This window comes from Chionomys nivalis, chromosome 1, assembly GCF_950005125.1.
Source record: "Chionomys nivalis chromosome 1, mChiNiv1.1, whole genome shotgun sequence".
In the NCBI taxonomy this organism is placed as follows: domain Eukaryota; kingdom Metazoa; phylum Chordata; class Mammalia; order Rodentia; family Cricetidae; genus Chionomys; species Chionomys nivalis.
In genome coordinates this window covers 19685105-19710741 of record NC_080086.1, presented here as the reverse complement: position 1 = coordinate 19710741, position 25637 = coordinate 19685105, and the positions used below count along the sequence as shown (strand labels likewise).

At 36.9% G+C, this 25637-nt stretch overlaps 1 protein-coding gene across 1 annotated transcript; it reads right to left on the bottom strand.

Moving 5' to 3' along the window:
• Nucleotides 1–1749: 1749 nt before the first annotated feature.
• Nucleotides 1750–25236, bottom strand: LOC130885528 (killer cell lectin-like receptor 2). Its single transcript, XM_057787067.1, has 8 exons — nt 25155–25236; nt 23370–23485; nt 21274–21363; nt 20149–20370; nt 18079–18206; nt 16491–16594; nt 1985–2134; nt 1750–1900 (listed from the first exon to the last, which is right to left on the bottom strand). Exons 2-8 carry the CDS (start codon nt 23482–23484, stop codon nt 1864–1866), a joined length of 846 nt encoding a protein of 281 aa, XP_057643050.1. The 5' UTR covers nt 23485; nt 25155–25236; the 3' UTR covers nt 1750–1863.
• Nucleotides 25237–25637: the final 401 nt, after the last annotated feature.

The following is a 25637-nucleotide window of genomic DNA, read 5'->3' as shown; positions in this document are numbered from 1 at the left end:
CTAAATAAATAAAAAAAGATAAAAAACAGACATCTAAAAAATAAAAAAAAGAATTTGGAAGTGTTCCCACTTTATGCTCCAAGTTTTGGGGCAGCCAGTTTTCATTTGAATGAAATACAAGATTTTGAAAAATGTTTGTCCTTATGATTTCCTAAATTTCCTCAGTGTTTGTTGTAATGTCTCCTTTTTCATCTATTTTATTAATTTGATATTTTAGTATATTTGTATATTTTAGTTAATTTGGCCAAAGGTTTGTCAATTTTGTTAATATTTTTAATGAATCAACTCCAGGGCTGGCCCCATATCCAAAAGTAGCTGGGCAACACAACTGGATTTAATGTGCTTTGATAGAAAAAAGAGAACAAAAGCAGGGAGTTGAGGGGGTAGGGAGGTGGGAGTGAATTGGATGGAATTGAATGAGGGGAAGTGAATATGATTAAAATACATGGTATGAAATTATCAAATAATTAATAAAAATATTTTTATGAAGGAGAAATTATAGGCTAATGTTAAAAACTTGATGCGCACAAAGAAGGCAGATACAAAGCTGTAATGGGAATAGAACTAATTTCCAGTATAAGAAAGTACAGCTGAGACAAGAAAGGAATTGAGAGGAGATGGAAATGTTCTGTTTGGATTTAATGGAGAATAAGAAGTATACTTATTAAATTCCACATTTCTCAGCTGGACTTGGCATTGCATGTCTTTAATCCCAGCACTTGAGTGGCAAAGACAAGTGAATCCTTATGAGTTTGAGGGCAACCTTGTCTATATAGCAAGATTCATGCCGATCAAGACATTCATGCACATATCTTTAATCTCAGCACTCAGGAGTCAGAGGCAGGCAAATCTCTGAGTTCCAGGTCAATCTCTTCTACTGAGAGTTTCTAGGACAGATGCAGAAACACAGAGAAACACTTTCATGAAAAAAAACAAGCAAGCAAGCAAACAAAAACCACCAGCAGCAACAAACCACCAGAAAACATAAAACAAACAAACAAACAAACAAAACTATTCAGGACTAAAGGACACTAAAATGACATCAGCACTGAATGTTTCTAAACTTGAACATAGAGGAAATACCAGAGTAACATTATACAATCAGTGAATGAGTATACGGATCCTAGATTAGAATAAATTACAGTATCAATACTAGATGTCCTGAGTTGATCGTTTGGGTATGGCTGTGTAAGATAAATTGTTGCCTCTTAAAAATATTTAGGAACATTTGGGACTCAATTTTGTTTTGTTTGTTTGGTTCTATAACATAGGTTCTCACTGTATTAATTTTGGCCCCCAGCAATCTTGTCTTAACCTCCTAATTGCTAAGATTACAAGTGTAAGCCACTACATCTAGCCATCTTCAATTATTACCACCATCTCTATAAAACCTCAACTAATGATATATGGATTAAAGAAGGGTGGGTAGGACAACTGATATCTTAGATAAACTATAGTCAGCAGTTCCTTGAGCTATCCTTGTAATTGTTCACCAAATTTGAACTTATATTTGATGGCCATAAGAAATGTTTATAACAGCGAAGAAATCTTTTACATGAAACAAAATACACAAACAAAATAGAACAGAAATCAACTAACAACTAAGAAACTGAAGACCAAAACTCCATTGTAGTTCTTAATTGCACTTTCAATTAAGATGATTTATCCTATTGATAAAGAAAATTCAGACTGTTTATTAGGATTCTTTATTTACTTCTATGAGTATATAAGAAAATAGAAAGTGTAGATTCTTCAGGAGCTTGGGGTAATGGGGTGTCCATGTATCTGAGAAGATGTACTCTTCCCGGAAGGAAGATGGCCTCTGTTCTGTCAAGTCAGATTCGGGAGAATGTTTTCAACTTCTTACAGATCATCTCTCCATTTGCACAGAGGACAAATCCTGGGATAAAAACACCTTTTCATAAGGAATCACAGATTATTACAGGAAGCAAATAAGGATCAACACTTCCCATTTTACTTTTACCTCTTGCTGGAGGGTGAATTGGGGAATTTATCCATTCTCATCTCACAGATACAGGGGTATCGATCTTCACACTTAGTATCATCTAGTCTTGTTCTAGATAAAAATGCACATCTTCTGGTTTTACGACTGAAATTTGCTATTTTCGAGTCACTAAAGAACAAAAACAATGGACAATTGTTTAATTTTGAGCAGTCACTAAAATATCATGGTTTGGAAATTCTATATAGAGAACATATGAAGAATATGGGAACTATTACTATGTGGGACAATGATCTGTACCCTGTCTCTTGTATTTTAAATAAATGCTGTTTGGCTAGTAGTCAGGCAGGAGGGCAACCAGGCAGGAAGCAGAGGTGGGACACCAAGAATACTGGGAAGAGGAGAGAGTCAGTCCGCAGTCAGACACAAAGGAAGTAAGATGTGACAGCCAGGCTGAAAAAAAGGTACCAGGCCATGTGGTTAACACAGACAAGAATTATGGGCTAATATAAGTTATAAGAGTTAATAAGAAGCCTGAGATAATAGGCCAATCAGTTTATAATTAATGTAGACCTCTTTGTGATTTCTTTGGGATTGAATGATCGTGGGACCTGGTGGGACAGAAACCTTGGTCAACATAACTATACTATTCTATATGAAGAATATGGGAATTATTGCTCACAATTTCATCACTAAAATGTTTTTTTCTCTAAGCTCATTAATAAGAAATGGTCTCTTAGTCATACCAAAATTCCTATCTTATCCCACTCTCACAGCTTTTGGTCATGACATAAAACTGATTTTTAATATTTCCAAGGAATTATTTTATGCTAAACCTGCTTTCCCACTTACATTTTGTCAGTTAATGGACTATGTGGAAACAAAAGTGTGTAGCACATGGAACAAGTTCTCATTTGCTCGTGCCTTAAGGAGAAAGGGAATATTGGTAGTACAGTCTCAGGTAAGGGCTTGTAACTTTGGGGCTCTTTTCCCTATTTCTTTCCCCCACCTTCCACCACTTCACTATTAATGGGTCTTCACTGAAGCATAGTAATCTACTGAATTCTCTGCATGCATAGCAACCTTGATTTCTGCAGAATGATAGATTAGAAACCATAACTCCCCTTTTGTAAAGAAGAAAAAAATAAATGCTGCAAAATAAAAAAATGATTAAAAATTAGAAGACACAGCAATAAGTAAATGTGCTAAAACAGAAAGACTGTCAATTTCAGTTCAACCTGGGTTATGTAGCAAAACTAGAAGTCAAAAAGTAATTAAGTAATAATTAATATAATTCTGTAAAAACTGGCAGAAATCAGACTGAGGTTTTAGCAGAAGTTTGAAAAAACCATAAATGATCATGGAAGCACTTTAGCCAGTTTTTCCCTTAATAGATAAAGGAAATTGACTAAAAATGAACTCAAAATGCATATCCTCAATAACAAATCCTGATGGAGGAGGATCATCTGTCTATCTGTTGCTTTCATTGGTTAATTAATAAACTGTTTGGCCTGATAGGTCAGAACATAGGTGGGTGGAGTAGACAGAACAGAATGCTGTGAAGAAGGGAAGTGAGGCAGATGCTATAGCTCTCCTATCTAAGATGGATGCAGGTTAAGTATTTTCTGGGTAAGCCACCACCTCGTGGTGCTACACAGATTATTAGAAAGAGGTCAATTAAGATGTGAGAATTAGGTAGTAAGAGGCTAGAGCCAATGGGCCAAGCAGTGTTTAAAAGAATAGTTTCCATGTAATTAATCTGGGGCTACGCTAGCTGGTGCCTGGGAGCTGGGTGGCTGGAACCAGCCCACAGCACACTACTACAAAATCCAACCAGGCACAGTGGCACACAATTCGAGTCCCAGTATTTTAGTAATGAAGATAGGAGCATCACAGTTCAAGACGTAGGGAGTTCAAGTCTAGTCTTAGCTAATAAGACTGTGACAAAAACAAACAAACAAACAAACAAACAAACCAAAAAAACAGAGAGAGAGAATGAAAACCACTCATACTACATGGAACTGAGACTTCAAAGGGATCAGTTTTTAGCAAAATAAATCACTTTTTTGAATCTTGGAAATTAGGTGGGGAGAAATGGAATATTCAAATTTACCATAGAAATTTAAGAGAAATAAAGATAAATGAAACTCAGTGGATTGTAGGACACAGACAGAACAGGTTAGATACATTATGAATGAAATATACATTAGCCAGCCATGAGAAATGCACTTTTATTAGGGTTCTGTATTAACTTCTGTATGTCATTCAGGAAAACAAGACACTGATTCCTCAGGGCCTTGGACCAAAGGTATCCATTCCTCAGACTGCTGTGTGAATAAGGGAGAAAAATGACTTCTGCTCTCTGTTAAGTTAGATTTCACAAGAACATTTCTTTCCTTTCCCTTCTAGCTCATCTCTCTATTTTCATGGCAGACTGAGACCTGTGTTTCAAACACCTGGCTGTTAAGTAGTCACAATTCATCACAGGAAACCAACAAATATGACCACATTCCATTTTCACCTTTCCTTTCCTTCCCACTGCACACTGAAACAGACAATTTATCCACTTTCTTTTCCAAGATACAGGAGTGAGTTCTAACATAGTCATCATTATCTACACCTGGTGACCTGAAAAATGCGCAGTCTCCTGTCTTATGCAGTGACTCCATTGCTGTCAGATCACCATAAAATGAAAAATATAATGGGCAGTTATTTAAATTCAACACTTATATTAATTCAGGCCAAGGTTTTTAAAACAAGGTTTTTCCACCAAAATGTACAGAATATTGAATTAATCTTAAGTACATCAATAAAAGATTTCCATTTTCTCTACATTCATAAAAAATAGTCTTGGGCCAGTAACATGGCTCAGTGGGTGGAGGTCATTGGCTTCAGACCAGTGAACCACAGCTAAAATCTCAGACCCCATACAATAGGAGAGCAACGACTCCTTCAATGCTCCTCTAACTACACCTGTGTTGTGACCTGTATGTCACAGTACTTTTGACTATATACACAAAAATAAGTAAATTGAATAAAATAAAAAATAAAAGTGATCTTTGATCACAAATAACTTTTTGACTGATTCCCACTGTAAATTTTTGTGAGCAAGTTAAATAAATTTTTAATATTTCCTTTGAACAATTTTACATTGAAATTGTTTTAATCTGATACTTTTTGCAATAAAGACAGTTTTAAAAGAAGGAAAGAAGAAATAAATTCATGTGGCACATAGAAAAAGCTCTTATATGCCTTTGCTCTAAGAAGTAAAGGAACATTTGTAGTATAATCACAGCAGAAGGTTTGTGAGTGCTCTTTTGCTTGTTTATCTTTTTTCTTCCACTCCTCGGAGCTATTGGGACTTTACTGGAATATGGTTATCAAGTGACTTCCCTATGTGCAACACAACCACAACCTTTGATGGATGATGAATACTAAATCCAAAGCCACCTTCTCATGGAAAAATAACTCAAAATGATATATAAAAACTAAAACACAAAGAAAGATGATATATTAATGTAACCTGGCATTGGGAAGCCTGTTATAGGAGGATTATAAACCTAGTCGAACTGGCCTATGGAGCAAGACACTGATCAAATATTAACTAATAATTTAACTTAATTCAATTATATGAATAGGCAGAAAGGAAATTCTTATACAAATTGAGGCTTCAGTAAAGGTGAGAGTCTCAAATCATCAGTAAAGCATGGCAGCCATATTTCTACTAATAGTAGGCTAAAATAAATAGCGAATCTGTGGAAAATGATCATTCAAATACCAAATAACTAATCCAGGAGCACCAGAAGTTCAAGGCTGGTTTGGGAACTACACTGTGTTTGAATGAGATTAGTCTAATGAGAATCTATGTCAAAGAGCACCAGACAAAGAAATAAATCAACCAAATTCCATGGGGCTGAAAGGACAAAGGGGTAAAATTTTAGCAAAGGATTGCCTTCGTTTAACATTGGATCTAAAACAGGTGGAAGCAGAGACTTTAGATTTCACAATAGGAACAGAAAAGGAGATAAATAAAATTAAGTGGCCCATGGATTATAGACAGAACATAGGTAGAGATGATGCATCAGGAATGAGTATACACACTAGTTAGCCATGAGATGTGATTATGGGTCCAATCAATAAAGCATGTGTGTTGAATATGATCAAAGAATAAAAGACCCAGCAGACACTAAGTATTCATAAGTTACACATGGAACCCATATTCTGTACCATGACCTTTTTGCTTTACTCCATGGTGATGCCTACTTGGACCTCTACCCAAGAAGCACAGTTCACAGCTGCTCATGAGGTTCATTGAGAAGCTGACATTGAGTAGTACAAGCTTCTGTGTAGTGGGAGCTGTGGGCTGGCGTTCCTGCCACCCAGCTCCCAGCTCCCGGCTGCCTGGCTAGCTCATGCCCCCAAATAATGACTCACAAACTGTATTCCTTTAAACACTGCTTGGCCCATTATATTTAGCCTCTTCTTGGCTAACTCTCACACCTGGACTAGCCCATTTCTAATAATGTGTGTAGCACCCCAAGGTGCGCTTACCGGGAAGATTCTAGCATACGTCCATCCTGGATCGGAGCTTCATCGCATCTGCCCCAGAGAGCAGAACTAAGGCATATGAGCTCACTTCCTCTTCCTCCCAGCATTCTGTTCTGTTTATTCCACCCACCTAAAGGCTGGCCAATCAAATGGGCCAAGGCAGTTTCTTTATTAGCCAATGACCTTCCTCCATCACTTCTGTGTCTTCCCATTGGAGAAAATAACATGGAAGCCATAGAAACCTCCTGACCACTAGGCTTCCATCCTGAAGCCTCATGTTTGGCTATAGTTACCACACCATCATCAGGGAACACGTCTGCAGCATAGTCAAGAACTACAAAGATCATTAAACCTGGATACAGGCATCCTCTCAGCCCTTGGCACCTCACTTTACAAGTCACCACCTGTACATTTGACTCTGAATGAATGGTGCTGTAGGATACAAACAAATTTATTAACTCTGTGGCTTTCACAGTGCAAGCACCAAAAATTCTAGTGCTTGGGAGGTAAATGCAAACAAACAAATAAACAAACAAACAAAAACAGAGCTAGCCTGTATGAAATGATACCTCATATAGAAAAAAAAAACAAAATTAATCAATTGATAACAAACAATGGTATTAATCTGTATGACTTGAACATAATAATGCATCTTATAAGGCGTTCTGTCTTCTTGTCACCTATGTGACGGCCTGCTTGCCAGTGTCCTTGGAGGAGAGAGCAGAAGTTATTTTCCTGCAGATTTGGAGCCTAGGTGTCCACATTGGTAGAACCATGTATAAATAGAAGAAAGCTAGACCTGCTATAATCTTGGGCACTGAATGAAACATTCCTGAGACAGTTAACACTATTGATGCCTGAGATAGTTCCTCCAGCTGCTGAAGAAGAAATTCACTGAATACCACAAAAATATACCATCATGAACAAAATCCAGCAGAAAATCCACAAAAGTACAGACAACAAGACTGTCAACTAATACATGTAAATTAATTATGGTAATATCTTTAAAGGGATAAATGACAGTTACACCTGCCTGTAGTATCAACACTTGAGAGATGGAGATGAAAGGATCAGGAGTTCAAGACCAGACTGGGTGATACAAATCCCTATCTCCAAACAACAACAACAACAACAACAAAACAGTAAAAATTAAATCTATTTTTAAATGATATAATAAACAACTTAAAATGTAACTAGCTAACAATGTTATTGAAGACAAACAAAATTATTAGGAGACCTTCATAAATAAAACCTGTATTGCTAAAAAAATCAATTATCAGGAAATGATGAAGATGTAATAAGAAGGCACAAGAGCTTCAGAGAATTAAGGGATAGAATGTGTATGAATACTGCAAAAGAATGAACAGGAGAGAGTAAAGGATGGATCAACTAAAACTAAGGATTATAAAAGGCTTTGTGGACACCCACTAGCTAGTAAGTTCATAGTTGACTAACACAAAACAGACTCCTTTCTTTCTTTGGTTATTTGTGAGTGTGTTTGTTTAGTACAATTTTTTATTTTATTGTTTTTTTTGTTGTTGTTTTAGTTTGATTTTATTTTCCTTTTTTGTTTTGTTTTTTCGGGGGGAGAGAGAGAGAAATAACATGAAATTGAGAGAATAAGGAGGGAGGTGGGAAAGAACTGGGTATTAAGTGGGGAAGAAAACCTGATCAAAATAGATTCTATGGGAAAACTTTAATTTAAAAAAAAACCAAGGTAAAATTTTAAAAAGAGTTATATCCACAGAAGATGTGAGTTATTAAATGAAAGTAAAAGTGCAAGGCAAGTGACACATCCAAAGGAATTACTGGTCAGGAGACCACAGATGTCTTCAAACAACAGTCTGTTGTCATGCCCTTGGTTTTCCACAGTGACTACGTAGTAATACCCTATTGCTGAAGACACCATACGTTTGGTGTCAGGACATAGATAAATCAATCTTTTTATCTCCGTCTCTCTTTCCGGTCTACACAGCTTTTCTTCATGCCTCTCTAGTGATTCTTTTTATTTTTCAATTTGACAGGAAGGAAAATTATTGGCTCACCATCTTTCCTTTCGACACTTCCCTGACTTATAGGTCTCCCCCTTCCCCTCCCTCTCCAGTTCAAAGAGCAGTCAGGGTTCCTTGCCCTGTGGGAAGTCCAAGGTCCTCCCCACTCCATCCAGGTCTAGGAAGGTGAGCATCCAAACTGGCTAGGTTCGCACAAAGCCAGTACATGCAGTAGGACAAAACCCAGTGCCATTGTCCTTGGCTTCTCGGTCAGCCCTCCTTGTCTGCCACGTTCAGAGAGTCCGGTTTTATTCCATGCTTTTTCAGTCCCAGTCACGCTGGCCTTGGTGAGCTCCCATTAGATCAGCCCCACCGTCTCAGTGCGTGGGTGCACCCCTCACGGTCCTGACTTCCTTGCTCATGTTCTCCCTCCTTCTGCTCCTCATTTGGACCTTTGGAGCTCAGTCCAGTGTTCCAATGTGGGTCTCTGTCTCTAGCTTCATCCATTGCCAGATGAAGGTTCTATGGTGATATGTAAGATATTCATCAGTATGGCTATAGGATAGGGCCATTTCAGGCTCCCTCTCCTCAGCTCCTCAAGGATCTAGCTGTGGACATCTCCATTGGGAACCCCTCTAGAGTCAAATCTCTTGCCAACCCTAAAATGGCTCCCTTAATTAAAATATATACTTCCCCGCTCCCATGTCCACCCTTCCTCCATCTGTCCCATTCTCTCAAGCTCTCCCCATCCTCCCCTTCTCACTTTTTTCTCCCCATCTCCCCTTTCCCCCACCCCACCTTCACCCCCAAATTTCCAATTTTTGCCCGGCAATCTTGTCTCCTTCCAATATCCAGGAGGATAAATATATATTTTTCTTTGGGTTTACCTTCATATTTAGCTTCTCTAGGATCACGAATTATAGGCTCAATGTCCTTTATTTGTGACTAGAATCTACTTATGAATGAGTACATACCATATTCATCTTTTTGGGTCTGGGTTACCTCACTCAGGATAGTGTTTTCTATTTCCATCCATTTGCTTGCAAAATTCACGATGCCATTGTTTTTTACCACTGAGTAGTACTCTAATGCATACATATTCCATACTTTCTTTATCCATTCTTCCATTGAGGGGCATCTAGGTTGTTTCCAGGTTCTGGCTATTACAAAGAATGCTGCTATGAACATAGTTGAACAAATGCTTTTGTAGTATGATAGAGCGTCTTTTGGGTATATTCCCAAGAGTGATATTGCTGGATCCTGGGGTAGGTTGATCCTGAATTTCCTCGGAAACCGCCACACTGATTTCCAAAGTGGTTGCACAAGTTAGCATTCCCACCAGCAATGGATGAGTGTTCCCTTTACTCCACATCCTCTCCAGCAAAGGCTATCATTGGTGTTTTTGATTTTAGCCATTCTGACAGTTGTAAGATGGTATCTTAAAGTTGTTTTCATTTGCATTTCCCTGATCCCTAAGGAGGTTGAGCATGACCTTAAGTGTCTTTTGTCCATTTGAACTTCTTCTGTTGAGAATTCTCTGTTCAGTTCAGTGCCCCATTTTTAATTGGGCTAATTAGCATTTTAAGGTCTAGTTTCTTGAGTTCTTTATATATTTTGGAAATCAGACCTTTGTCTGTTGCGGGGTTGGTGAAGATCTTCTCCCAGTCAGTAGGTTACCTTTTTGTCTTAATGACAGTGTCCTTTGTTTTACAAAAGCTTCTCAGTTTTATGAGGTCCCATTTATTCAATGTTGTTCTTATTGTCTGTGCTACTGGGGTTATACGTAGGAAGCAGTCTCCTGTGCCCATGTATTGTAGAGTACTTCCCACTTTCTCTTCTATCAGCTTCATTGTGTTCAGATTGATATTAAGGTCTTTAATCCATTTGGACTTGAGTTTTGTGCATGGTGATAGTTATGGATCTATTTTCATTCTTTTACAGGTTGACATCCAGTTCTACCAGCACCATTTGTTGAAGACACTTTCTTTCTTCCATTGTATACTTTTAGCTCCTTTGTCAAAAATCAGGTGTTCATAGGTTTGTGGGTTAAAATCTGGGTCTTCTATTTGATTCCACTGGTCAACATCTCTGTTTTTGTGCCAATACCAACCTGTTTTCATTACTGTACCTCTGTAATAAAGTTTGAAGTCAGGAATGGTAATGCTTCTGGAAGTACTTTTATTGTATAGGATTGTTTTAGCTATCCTGGATTTTTGGTTTTCTATATAAAGTTGATTATTATCCTCTCAAGGTCTGTGAGGAATTTTGCTGGGATTTTGATGGGGATTGCATTGAATCTATAGATTGCTTTTGGTAGAATTGCCATTTTTACTATGTTGATCCTCCTAATCCAAGAACAAGGGAGATCCTCCCATTTTCTGTTATCCTCTTCAATTTCTTTCTTCAAAGGCTTAAAGTTCTTGTCAAATAGATCTTTCATTTCCTTTGTTAGAGTTTCCCCAAGATATTTTATGCTATTTGTGGCTATCGTGAAAGGTGATGCTTCTCTGATTTCCATCTCTGCTTCTTTATTCTTTTGTATAGGAGGGCAACTGATTTTTTTGGAGTTGATCTTGTATCCTGCCACATTACTAAAGGTGTTTATCAGCTGTAGGAGTTCTTTGGTAGAGTTTTTGGGGTCGCTTATGTACACTATCATATCATCTGCAAATAATGAAAATTTGACTTCTACCTTTTCAATTCGAATCCCCTTGATCTCCTTATGCTGTCTTATTGCTATTGCTAGAACTTCAAGCACTATATTGAAGAGGTATGGAGACAGTGGACAGCCTTGTTTGTTCCTGATTTTAGTGGTATGGCTTTGAGTTTCACTCCATTTAATTTAATGTTAGCTGTTGGTTTGCTGTATATTGCTTTTATTACATTTAGGAATGAACCTTGTATCCCTAGTCTCTCCAAGACCTCTATCATAAAGAGGTGTTGAATTTTGTCAAATGCTTTTTCAGCATCTAATGAAATGATCATATGTTTTTTTCCTTCAGATTATTTATATAATGGATTACATTGATAGATTTTCATATGTTGAACCAGCCCTGCCTCTCTGGTATGAAGCCTAGTTGATCATAATGTATAATTTCGAATGTGTTCTTGGATTTGGTTTGCCAGTATTTTATTGAGAATTTTTGCATTGATGTTCATGAGTGAGATTGGTCTGTGATTTTCTTTCTTCATTAAGTCTTTGTGTGGTTTTGGTATCAGGGTGACTGCAACTTCATAAGAGGAGTTTGGGAATGACTCTTCTGTTTCTATCTTGTGAAACACATTAAGGAGTATTGGTATTAGCTCTTCTTGGAAGTTCTTGTAGAATTTTGCATTGAAACCATCTGGTCCAGTGCTTTTTTTGATAAGGAGTTTTCTGATGACAGCTTCTAATTCCTCGTGACTTACAGGTCTATTTAAACTGTTCACCTGGTCTTGATTTAGTTTTGATATATGGTACTTATCTAAAAAAGGGTCCATTTTTTTCATATTTTCCAATTTTGTGGTATACAGGCTTTTGTAGTAAGATCTAATGATTCTCTGAATTTCCTCTGCATCTGTGGTTATGTCCCCCCTTTCATGTCTGATCTTGTTAATTTGCATGTTCTCTCTCTGCCATTTGATTAGTTTGGATAGGGGGTTTGTCAGTCTTGTTGATTTTCTCCAGGAACCAGCTTTTTGTTTCATTGATTCTTTGAATTGTTTTCTGTTTTTCTATTTTGTTGATTTCAGCCCTCAGTTTGATTATTTCAAGTCTTCTACTCCTCCTAGGTGAATCTGCTTCTTTTTTTTTCTAGAGCTTTCAGACGTGCTGTTAAGTCTCTAATGTGTATTTTCTCCGTTTTCTTTATGTGGGCACTTAGTGCTATGAACTTTCCTCTTAGCACTGCCTTCATAGTGTCCCATAGGTTTGGGTATGATGTGTCTTTATTTTCATTGAATTCAAAGAAGACTTTAATTTCTTTCTTTATTTCTTACCTGATCCAGGGGTGGTTCAGTAGTTGACTGTTCAATTTCCATGAGTTTGTAGGCTTTCTGGGGTTAGAATTGTTGTTGAATTCTAACTTTATTCCAGGTGGTTACTACAATTTCTTTGTATCTATGAATGTTTGCTTTGTTACCAATTATGTGATCAATTTTCTGGAAGGTTCCATGCGATGCTGAGAAGAAGGTATATTCTTTTCTGTTTGGGTGGAATGTTCTATAGATGTCTGTTAAGTCCATTTGGTTCATTACATCTGATAGTTCTCTGTTACGTTTCTGTCTGGTTGACCTGTCCATTGGTGAGAGAGGAGTGTTGAAATCTACTATTGGAGTGTGGGGTTTGATGTATGCTTTGAGATCTAATAATGTTTCTTTTACATATGTTTGTGCTTTTATATTAGGGGCATAGATATTCAGGATAGAGACTTTTTCCTGATGAATTGTTGCTGTTATGACTACAAAGTGTTCATCTTCTCTGACTGATTTTAGTTTGAAATCAATCTTGTTAAATATTAGTATAGCCACACCCACTTGTGTCTTTGGTCCATTTGATTGGAAAACTTTATCCCATCCCTTTACTCTGAGGTAGTGTCTGTCTTTGAGTTTGAGGTATGTTTCTTGTAAATAACAGAATGTTGGATCCTGATTTCATATCCATTCTCTTAACCTGTGCCTTCTTATAGGTGAATTGAGTCCATTGATATTAACTTATATTAATGACTAGTGGTTGTTATCTCCAGTTACTTTTTTCGTGGTAGAGTTTGTGTGTTTCCCTTCTTTGAGTTGTGCTGGTGGAGGGTTGTCAGATGCTTGTCTTATTATGAGTGTTTTTGGCTTCCTTGGTTTGTGATTTCCTTCTAGTATTTTTGGTAAGGCTGGGTTTGTGGCAACATATTGTTTAAATCTGTTTTTGTCCTGGAATTATCTTATTTTCTCCATCAATATTGAATGCAAGCTTTGCTGGGTATAGTAGTCTGGGCTTGCATCCTTGTTCTCTTAGTGTCTGCAGCACATCTATCCAAGACCTTCTGGCTTTCATGGTTTCCATTGAGAAGTCAGGTGTAATTCTGCTAGGTTTCCCTTTATATGTTACTTGACCTTTTTCCTTTGCAGCTCTTAATATCTGTTCTTTATTCTGTATGTTTTGTGTTTTGATTATTATATGACGTGGGGATGGTTTCTTTTGATCCAGTTTATTTGGTGTTCTGTATGCTTCTTGTACCTTCATAGGAATATCCTTCTTTAGGTTGGGAAAGTTTCTTCTATAATTTTGTTGAATATATTTTCTGGGCCTTTGAGCTGTAATTCTCCTTCTTCTACCCCTATTATTTTTATGTTTGGTCTTTTCACAGTGACCCAGATTTCCTGGATGTTTTGTGTTAAGAATTTGTTGAATTTGTTTTGTTCTTTAATCAGAGAGTTTATTTCCTCTATAGTCTCTTCAATGTCTGAGATTCTTTCTTCTATCTCTTGTATTCTGTTGGTAATACTTGTCTCTGTAGTTCCTGTTCATATACCCAGAATTTCCATATCCATCCTTCCTTCAGTTTGTGTTTTCTTCATTGCCTCCATTTTATTTTTGAAGTTTTGAACTGTTTCCCTTACCTGTTTGATTGCTTTTTCTTGTTTTTCTTGGGTATCTTTGAGAGATTTGTCCATTTCCTCTCCCTTTTTGTATGTCATCTCCATTTCTTTATGGCAGTTTTTCAACTCTTGTTTAAGGTCCTCTATTATTTTCATAAAGTTCCATTTAAAGTCGATTTCTTCTATTTCTTCTGGAGTAGGGTGTTCAATTCTTTTTGTTTCTGGATCCCCAGATTCTGGTGATGTCATGTTGCCTTTCAGGTTGTTGGATGAATTCTTGCATTGGCGCCTGCCCATCTCTTCCTTCAAATGGAGCCAGGAGAGTCTTTTGGTCTTGGTCCAGTCTTTGCTGTGACTGACTCTCTGGGTGGATCTCCTCAGTGCAGATAAGGAACTGTTCCTGTCTGGATGGAACTCCTCAGCACTGAAACAGGGATGCCTGGTATCCCTCTCTGGGTGGATAGCCTGAGTGTAGGAGCAGGATGCTGTTCCTGATCCAAGGACCCATCTGGATGGAACTCCTCAGCATTGAAACAGGGATGCCTGGTAGCCCAAGGACACCATGGACAAAAGGGCAAATGTAGGGGCAGGGTAGGGTTGAGTAGAACATAGAAGACCCTGCAACACAAGCTGAAGGTGCCTGCACTCCCTTATGGGGACCTTCAGGCCTGCCTGGCAGGCAGACACTCACCCCTCTGGGTGGATAGCCTTTAAATCAATCTTAAACCTATAAGAAGACATGTTCTCTTGGGCTAGCTTTAAATGGGTCCGAAAGTCATTTGCAGTGTGTTAGAGGGGTATCTTAGGATTTTCATTGCTGTGAAGAGCAACGACCTTGGCAACTCTTATAAAGAAACCATTTAATTGATGCAACTCCCTTACAGTTTTAGAGATTCAGTGCATTAACATAATGGTGGGGAGTATGACAGCATGCAGGCAGACTTGATTCTGACTGTATCCTGATATGCAGGCAACAGGAAGTTGATTGACACACTAAGTGGTACCTGGAACATAGGAAAACTCAAAGCTCACCCCCACAGTGACACATTTCCTCCAATACTACCAATTCCAATAAATCCATGCCTCCTAAGTACCACTCCCTTTGAGATTATGGAGGCCAATTACATACAAACTACCACTGAGAGAAAATATATGAATGGTCTTGTCCAGCACTGGAACCCGTGTATCAAAATACCGACCTGCTATGCAAGTTGTGCCCAGTGAAACTCTTGCTATGGGATAAGTAACTGCTTTCTTATTGGAGTTGAAGGATGCCAGGTTTACTCTTGTAATCCAAATAAAAAGCCCATTATTGTTGAGGTCATTGGCCTGAATATGGAACCTGCTACTATCATTTTGCCAAGTGGACATGTGGTCAAATTGTGCTCTTAACAATTATATTTATGGCCTAGACCTGGGCTGCTTTCAACCACCATCAGAAAATCTTCTTTTTACAGTGGGTAGTGGGCAGTGCAGGAAATCAGAAATGGTCAAAGTGCTTAGGAGAAGTGAATACATGCTCAACCATAATGAGAACATCTTCATAAACCCATTTCCCCAAACTCTACCTGCAAGACTCAAGAAATAGGAGGGAAGAGGAAGGAGAAAGAATGTAAGAACCAGAGAAGGGAAAAAAAACTTGTGAAAAATAGCCTTCTAGACATGAAAAATCTCCCACATAGATGGGGTAGATGTCCACTATCACTTAAGGGTTCACTACTGTTAGGTGACAGGAGCTGGAAAACAGAGATTCATTCTTTTTGGGGAGTGTGGCCACTGATGGCTAACCTAGCCCCAGTGGCTATACTGCCATGCACCTAGGGACAGCGTCAATTAAGTACAAAGGAGTTAGAGTGGAACATGTTAGGACAGAAGCATAGAAAGCTTGCATTGAGGAGGAAGGGTATAATCATATTGTATTTTATGCATATACAATATATTCAAAAATAAATACTATTAATAAAGATAAGCAATAAATACCAGATTTTCTACCAGTTTACAAATTAACATAAAACTTGGAGTTTACACAATATAACATCTCAAAATTGAAGGTAAATATATATGTATGCATACGTAAATTATATATATGTATATATATATAAAACAAGTTATATAAACTAGTTAGAGAAACAAGTGAAGTGAATGTTTCAGATATTCACACTGATAGTGTCTGTCAGGATGGTCCAGTTAACTTCAAATAATCTTAAACTGTTGATTTGCTTGTGCCCTCTACATCTTAGAATATAAAATCTTGAACTACGTTCAGTGTTACATCACTAGCAGTCAGCTTCCCTGTCTAACAGTTGTTCGAACATTACCATAGGCAACTTGTCCTTACCTGTGAGCAACATAGAAAATGAGAAAAGTCTTGTGAAATGAGAGAAAAGTCTTGATACAGAGTGAGGATTCAGGAAACTTACAGGTTAGATGGGCGATCGTCAATCCATTGCCATTTTTTTCCTTTTTCATTGTATGATAATCCAATCCAGTAATTGTTTTGATTAATTTGGAGCTGAAGAAAATTCTGTAAGGGAAAAACATATTTGATGATAAAACTTTCCTCTGTTTGGTGAGAAGAGAACAGTATAACAGGTCCCAGCTATTCTTATGTCATTTCTCTGCTGTTCTGCCCTCCAGTGCTTCAGTCCCTCCAAGTTCATTTTAGTGATTTCCCACTAGTATCTCATTTATCTCAAAACTAATTCAGTTACATAACTTAATTGAATGAAAATTTTAGGTGTCTAGAGATGCCAAATTCATGAAATGATTTGTTGACTGTGTTTCTCAAAGAAAGTCATAATGTGTGACCAAGGTTGACCATGAACTTCAATATTCCTGTTTGTGGCTCCTAAAAACAAGCACATTACATATATAATTCATTAAATAATTTCTGACACTGTAAAATTATTCAAATGAGCATTCCCAAACACTACAGAGGCACGTGGCAAGAAATGCCCTGTTTTTTAAAGCAAGTTCATTAACACGAAAAATCCTGTGTGAAAAGCTGTACATTAAGCCCCATCTCCAGAGAGGAAGCTGTTCTAAAGTTCAGACCTGGAAGTGACAGAAATTGAGGAGGAAAGGAGCAGATATTTGGAAAAATTAGTGACTTACATGTGACATGCAAGTGGCATGATGTCTTATTAAATTACTGTATATATTCTAAAATATGGGCATATATTTAATTATGATTACTATAGCAAATGGCAATTTATATTATTATTTGACATGAAGATACTTTCATATTGCAATTTTTATACCTGTATTAAATTGGTGTATAAATTTTATACCATGTTCTAAATGACAAGCTTTCAAGCTGATATTTCAAGCATTTCTCTAGAAAAATATAGATTTTATGAGTAATAATTTAAACAAAAAATGTCAGCATCTTGGCATCTTTGTTTTCTTTTAATGACTAATTCCTAAAACTTGATATACTTTTAAAAACATAAAAATAGTATGAAGCAAAAATTTTGGACAGTTTCATTGAAAATCCACATGGAGCTAACAGGTAAAACAATTTAATTCCATTGTTCTCATCTTATCTCCATTTTGCAAATAGGTTCAGAGATCAGTTACTTTCTCTACTGTCAACCAATCATTCATCTTAGACAGTCCCATTTATGGGTGCCAAAGAGCAAGTATTAGACTTCAGCATCTTTAGATATAGTTGACCGTACCTATGTGGAGAAACACTGTTAAACTTACTCAGGAAAAGCATTCTTCTCTGAGGTACTGTCTTGCAGAATCGGGAGAAAGGGAGGAGATTGCAAAGACACGATTATCACTTTATTAATGAGTCCTCTCATAACAGACCCTGTGCCTCCATGTTAAGCTAGGAGCAGGAGGGATACTCTTACTGCACAGCTTTTGCTCACATTACTGGGAAACCAAATACAACACTTTGAGGTTTCTCTTTCAATAAGCCTGCCTGGGTTCAGTATCTCACTATCCAAGGATTAGAGAAGGAGTCTTAAGAATAAAGAAGCACGTAAAAGTCTATGGTACCAGTTCATCATCATCATCTATCTTCAAAAGTGATAATCTGCAATCCTGGCAGGTCTGATTACATCCTTTCCATTGTTTTTTGTCCATGATGAAATAATAACATTTTATGCCACAGCAGAACCAGTGTCCTTTAAAAGAGAAGGGAATGGTTAAAATTTTTACTATTTAGTGTTTTGTTCTTAGAGCACTGGCTTGGTTTGGCTTTTGTTTTGGTTTTTTCAAGATTTGTATCCTGTAGATTTGGAGCCTGTCCTAGAACTCACTCTGTAGACCAGATTGGTCTCAAACTCACAGAGATCAACGTGCCTCTGCCACCTGAGTGCTGAGATTAAAGGCATTTGCTACCACTGCCCAGCTTTAGAGCACTGTTTTAATTAAATATCTATAACTAAGCAAAATTTCAGAGCTCCCAGAAATTAAGATCCCTGTATGCCTATGCTCTATGAAGCATTGTTTATAACAGTAGAGATATGGAAACAGTTTATGTGTCCATTATGGAGAAATCAGTAGGAAAAAAGTGCAGCACATGTACACAAAACCATACTATTTCCCTTTAAAGGGAAGTAAATTATCTGGACATTATGGCTTATGCCTCAGCACTCCACAGAGTGAGACAAGGGGACCACCACCAGCCTGAGGTCAGACTAGGCTAAGTAGTAACTTCCATGCCAATCTTGGCTATCAAGTAGACTCTAAGACATCCCGGGCTACAGAATTAAACTATGTCTCACACCTCAACACCCCAAAAGAGAGATTTTGAACTAAGTGACAAACTTGGTTGAAGTTGAAGATGGTGTGAAAAGTTAAATAAACCAGGACCAAATTTTATGACTCAGCTGATGAGGGTTCTAATACATCCCAGCTCTAAGAAGCAAAGGCTTGTGAGATACCAGAGCTGGAGTACATGGAACAAACCCTTGTTGCACAGAGGCAGTTACAAAGTGATGGAATTCTAGACCTATAATGTACTGTGTCCCTAGTTCATCCATACATACTGTCTGTGCACATAAGATTGTACTGTGGTCTGTGTTAGATGTTCTTGCTTTAAGAGACACACGAGGGGGGTTTTGAAGGTGATAATCTGTTCTCTTGACTATGTTGATGCCTTCCATGGTATTTACACATGCCCAAATATATTAAATATATATTAAAATGTGTGCAGTTTGTGTAGCAATAACACATCAATATTGTTAACAAAGTTTATCTCCAACCTTTGTTTTTCTGTAAAGATTAATCATTGTGTAGCACAGATTGGCCTGGAATTTTCTGAGCTGTCCAGATTGTCCTCAAATTTATAATTCTTCTTTCTCAGCCACCTAAAGACAGAGACTACAGCAATATACTACCATTTACTGATGCTAAGGTTATTTTAAAATAATTGCATAAAACATGTTTCGTTGGTCTGGAATATTTAAAATTTTGACACTTCTTTGTTTCCAACATATATTTTATAATGTAACAACAGTTTTAAAGATATTGTTAGCCTTTGCATAATGAAAATTATCAATTCCTATCATGGCGTAGAGAGATCCTATGCAAAAGTTGTTTGTAAATTTTAAATTCTGAAAAAAATATTTAATAATTAATGATAAAACTGTGTCAAATAAAGTTAACAAGTCACAACAGAAGGGATCATTGTAATGCTTGCCATTTTCATCTCTCTGGCCTCATTCACTGTGTCACTGCCAGGGTAACACAGTGTGGACACAATTTTGAAGCTCCAAAATGTGCTTTAGGGAACTTCTTTTTGGCTTTAAATGAGCCAATTCTCTTATACCAAAGTGGAAGGAAAATGCACACACACATACACACACAATTATTTTTATGACTGCATCCATATAAATGTTCCAAGTGCATTTCAGATTAAGAATTTGTTAAATATGCTCTTACTGGAAATTTCTATATTCTCTCAACAACAAAGTTGGTTACAGGTCCCTCCATGGATAAAGAAACCCCAAGTCACTAACCCATAGATCACCAGTATTGTAAGCTGCTAATTGGACTTCAAATCTTCTGGAGAAGAAACAGTACAAAATTAATGCAACTTTTTATTAAAAATCCCCTCTGTACCTGGGCGCTGTTCACAATCTAAAACAAGCTTAGCTTCCCCATAGCATCTGTTCTGTTTTCTTTCGAGGGACTTCAGACGGTCTTTGAGGGCATCACACTCTATAGACTTATTTCCCAACATTTCTCTCCTTAAGTAGTTGTCATTTTTCATGGTTCTGTACTCTTGATCAATATTATTTAGAGTTCTCTGCAATTCATGTTTTTCTTGTTTATACTGAAAAACTAAAATTATTAGCAGATATAACACCAAAAAAATGCTCATAAGAAGTAAATATTGAAATTTATGATACCAGAGAAAGTCCATGTTGACAACCAACACATATCATTACTTTAAGTGGTGCTTTGACATTTAGAAATTATCACCTCAGTTAATACCTATAGGAATGAGAACACGAACTTCCCTCTACCATGATAACTTTAATGTAAAGCAAACAATACAACTGAATAAAACTCTGGTGGATAAACCACAACTTCAAATTAAGTTTTCATGGCACAAAACTTTCAAATAAATACCTAAATAAAACACGTATTGAATACTTAACACAGCACACAGTGTGAACTAAGACACATTAAGAAATGGCACAATTCTCATTGGACCAGAGGGACAGCAAAATATTCAGATATGTATCTATTTGTTAGCATAATCTGAGAATAAAATGTGAAGAAATCTAATAAAAATTAAGCTTTAATGTCTCTGTAGAGATGAAATATATTCAATTAACCATGTTCTCAATATACACAGAAGAAAATGAATAGAAGATCATCATTTCTTTTGTACAACTGTTTCTCACAGAATGTTTACATAAAGTTCACAATCATCCAAGCTCAGAAATCATGCTACCACAATGTCTATAAAAGGAAGACTATGAAGAATAGGACAGAACAAGGCAACTCCCAACATCCCCAGAGGTAATAAAATATGTATGTATGAGAACAGAACACTGTAATGTATCAAGTAAAAGAAAACAAAACAAAAACCTAAAAAGCAAAAACAATGTCCAGAGCTAACTGGCACATCCCCCTGATTATAGGCAGCACAAAGGATAGAGTGTGTTAGCTGCCTAATTTGTGTCTAAAGTTATTACTTAGGCAGAAAGGCAAAAAAGTTTTATACCAGTTATTCACTGTGTGTCACCAACACTGCAAGAGCCACCAGAAGAATGGAACAAAGAATTCCCAGAGGTATTGCAATGAGGTGCCATGGGACTGAGCACTCTTAAACAAACAAACAAACAAAACAAGAAAATAATTACAGTAAAAAAGACCATGTACTAATTATAATTTTTGTAGCATGGAAATAAGAGGATATTGGTCTCTTAAAGTTTTATAAATTTCATCATACAACTTGAATGAACATATGTTTTCTAGGTTTGTAGGTATCTACCTAAAATTTTTAGGTATTTACCACTTTAGAAATCCTACATGTGGGAAGTTTCACAGAATTTCAATTTCTTTTTCACCTTTGATCTTGTATTCTCAAGCCTCCCACTTCAGCCGAGAAGTAGCTGGATGACAGGGACATGCCCCTCATCCAATTCTACAAGATCAAAATGCGTCCTTCTGAAAGCACTGGAGGCACAGACACAGACCAAGTAGAAGATGCCAAACTGGAGCATGCAGTCCACCAAGTAGGCATAACTGAAGATGTAGAGGAAGGAAAGAGGGATTGACATTCTCACAAACTATAGAAACCATGGTTGTTATGGAGCTGACCTGTATACAAATCCATCATTTCTTGGGCCTAGAAGTTAACTATTTCTTTTCCCATAAGTTCTATTTTTCTCTAACAATACTAAACATCTTTGTGTATCTTAAAGTCTGAAAGCCAAGCTTCTGATTATCACTATGTCAAAGAAGTTAAAAGTTCTCAGCTTGGAGTTCAACTGTTATAGCTAATGTAGAGTAAACAGAAAAAAGAATAGAAAAGTGAGATTTACTCTTTTTTATTAATAAACTTAATTATCTTTGACATTTCGCCAAATGCACAATGTAGTTTAGGCATGCCCATCCCCACTACCCTCTCTCATCCCCTCTCTTCCTCTGGAGCCTTCTTTTGGGAAGAGACTTTCCCAAAAGAAGGACTGCTCTTGCAGTTTCATTGCATTTGATGTTGGAAGTACTCAAGACAATTAAAACACCTTCTGCTAGAGTGGAAGTATTGTTTTTAATGCATACATTGAATTTCAATAAGATTTTATTCATCTAGCACTTTTGGTGTTTCTTTAGTGTTATAAGGAGAGAGGGCCTTCTTTTGGTCCTGGCCGCCCTGCTAGCTTATACCCGAAATAATCATACAGAAATTGTATTGGTTAAATCACTGCCTGGCCTATTATCTCTAGCCTCTTATTGTCTAACTCTCACATCTTGATTTAACCAATTTTTAAAAATCTGTGTTTACCATAAGGTCATAACTTACTGGGAAAGATTTAGCGTGTCTGACCTGACATCTCCATGGCGGCTCTCTGTCTCCTTTCTTCCCAGCATTCAGTTCTGTCTACTCTGCCTACCTAAGTCTGCCCTATAAAAAGGCCAAGGCAGTTTCTTTATTCAACCAATGAAAGCAACACACGGACAGAAGACCCTCCTACACCACTTCAGACTCTACTTTGTCACTTTTCAAGGTTTCAGAATTCTCCGTGACTAGATTAAATAGTAAAAACCTCCTAAGAGTTTCTCAATTGTGATGGGATGTATTTACTTCTCACTTGTCAATTTTCAAGAACTCTTTTCTTGCCGGGTGATGGTGGTGTATGCCATTTAATCCCAGCACTCGGGAGGCAGAGGCAGGCGGATCTCTGTGAGTTCGAGACCAGCTTGGTCTACAAGAGCTAGTTCCAGGACAGGCTCCAAAGTCACAGAGAAACCCTGTATCGAAAAACCAAAAAAAAAAAAAAAAAAAAAAAAAGAACTCTTTTCTTATAGACTTTTATTAATCTTAATCTCCTCTACCAATCTGGCTTTCTATGTTACTAGTAACAGTTAAATATAATATTTTTTTCTTTTAAAAATTGACTACTTTTTAAAATCTATATTTAAACAATTTTCTGCATGATTGCTCTCTCCTTTATACTCACTTATTTTTCTCCTATTCCTGTGTATCACCACATCCAGCAAAAATGGAGAACTATAGTTTTCAATAGAAGCCAATAGAATATTGTTTTCAAATGTCAAAAGTTAAGATCCCTAAATAACAGAAAAATTTAGAAATATAAAACACTTACCTTTGTGGCCAGCTTTTCTGGGCCCTTGAGTCTCATCAGACCTTCCTTCATTCTGCAACCCTGAAGAAGACTTATGGAATCTCACAGTTGCATAAGTGATCTCTTCATCAGTCATCCTGAGAGTAAGTAGAGTGCTGTCTGTGTTAAAACCTGACCTTGAGTGATTTCTAAAGAAAAAGTTAAAATATGCACCTTTAAAAGCTACCTGGATCTGACGCTGCAGTGGAATGTGAAGGGATAGCATCTTAAGACACCCTAAGTCACATGAACTGTCCCTGATTTCCACTGAAAGTAAGAAGATTTCTGTCATTTATACCCCTAATATTTGCAGCACTTATTATTAGGAAATATAGAAAGAATGAAACATTTACTATTAAGTTATTGTAATATTGGCACAGCATATATAAATTGTTAGGCAAAATTGGAACTACTGCAAATCATTAAAACACTTTCAAAATAACAATTCAAATAACAGTCAAAATTTTTTATATGAATAAAATTTTGTTTTAAAATTATTTACACATTTTGATAAAAAATAAAAACTGTTCTTGCAGTCTTTTCAATTATATATGACTCTCAGTGTTTCCCAGACACCACCTTCAGAACAATATATGATGGTTAATACTCAAGGTGGTTAACAGTTTGGGCCCAAGATACATAAATATTTCTTTGGTTAAAGTCCAAACACCTGAGATGTCCACCCTCTCCATCCAGCCTTAGCCTATACATTCTTCTCCACGGCAAATGCATGATTCTAGGAAAATCCTACTGAGTGGGGCAACCTAGACACAGAAAGACTAACACTGCATTTTCTCTTTCATCTGAGGCTCCTGACTCCAAGTCTTTAGACATTTTACATAACTTGGAATAACTGCATCAACCAAGAAAGCAGAAAGGGGTATTGCATGGGTGGGATGTAGGAACACTAGAGAGAGGAACAACAACGTGAAGTTTTAATCTCAAATCATTTAAAATTCATGTTTATTTCACACAGTATATTCTAGTTTATATTGCCAGAGGAATCTATTTGAAAATGACTTTCATCCATATAAAACAATCATTAGCAAATACCCATGAAGGATTCCTTCTGATCATAGATATCAATATATCATTAAATACTAAATATTCCTAACTCCCTTTGCTCCTTATATTCATAAATAAGATGATACCCAACAGATAATATGGAAAACAAATAGTATATAGATTTATTCTTCTCTAATTTTCTAATTTACAAAGTTTTTTTTAAAAGTTTTCAAATTTTCCCTTATTTACTAAAAAAAGGAAAACTTACTTAAGAATACTTTTTAAAAATTGTTATTTATTATTATTGGAAATTTGTGGAGGTTGGAGTTTTGTGAGCCATGGAGCAGGTGTCCAGAGGATAACTGAGTGAGTCCTCTCATTCAGCCTTTAAGTAGGTTTCAGGGATAAAACTCAGGTGGTCAGTCAGACTTGTGTAGTAAGAATCTTTACACACTGAGCCATCTTACACGGTTCCTACTATAACTTCTTCAAGATGGATAATATATAAATATTTGACCAAAATAAAGAGTAATGAACTCTATAGATCCCTTTACTCTATTTTCTCAGCACACAGCAGGAGTCACAGCACTCAGAAAGAAAAGTATCGGTGCTGTACTCCTGTTTCCATAAGCTGCCATAGTTTACCAGATCTAACACAGGCAACAGGGCTTCCCCATCTACCCCACTCTCAAGTCAGACCATCTAAAATTCTCTAGAGAACGCTGGATCTCATGATAGAAAAACAGTAAAAGAGACTATTACCTGTGTCTCAACCAGGAAATTATTTTGGTGGAGAGAATTGATTCTCCAGTTGGGGATCAACTTGAACTTCCCAGGACTTATCTTCTCAGAGCTCCAAGAGAAAAGGCAGAACTGAATCGCCTCTGAGTGATACTCCAGCTCATGATTTTCAGCCCCTCCTCTTGACAGAAACTAAAAAGAGGATATTGCATAAAGAAGCTGAAGCTGACAGAAAGGGAAGAATCATCATATTATGATAGCTGCTGCAAATCATGTGTGTAATTGATATTTGAAGACCAAGAGGAGCATACCTTCAAGTAAGTAAAATCAGTGTCCTTAGCAAAACCACTAGTAAAAAGAGATGACTAATGTTCCTCCATTCCTAATTTTGTAATAATAGACTGTTGGACATTTCTTCTTATGTTACTATTTGAAGAAAAAAGTTACTTCTTGTTTTTGAATCATGCATATTGCAGCTAAGGATGTTTTAAGAAGCTTTTGCAG

What these genes read in the sequence shown, in the direction of transcription:
- LOC130885528 (XM_057787067.1), bottom strand. Translation starts at nt 23,484, where the DNA reads ATGACTGATGAAGAGATCACTTATGCAACTGTGAGATTCCATAAGTCT. An exon ending in TGCAGTGTTGGTGACACACA is followed by an intron (nt 20,371 to 21,273) that starts GTGAATAACTGG and finishes TAATAATTTTAG; the next exon opens with TTTTTCAGTATAAACAAGAA. An exon ending in TAGATGATGATGATGAACTG is followed by an intron (nt 16,595 to 18,078) that starts GTACCATAGACT and finishes TTTCCCTTACAG; the next exon opens with AATTTTCTTCAGCTCCAAAT.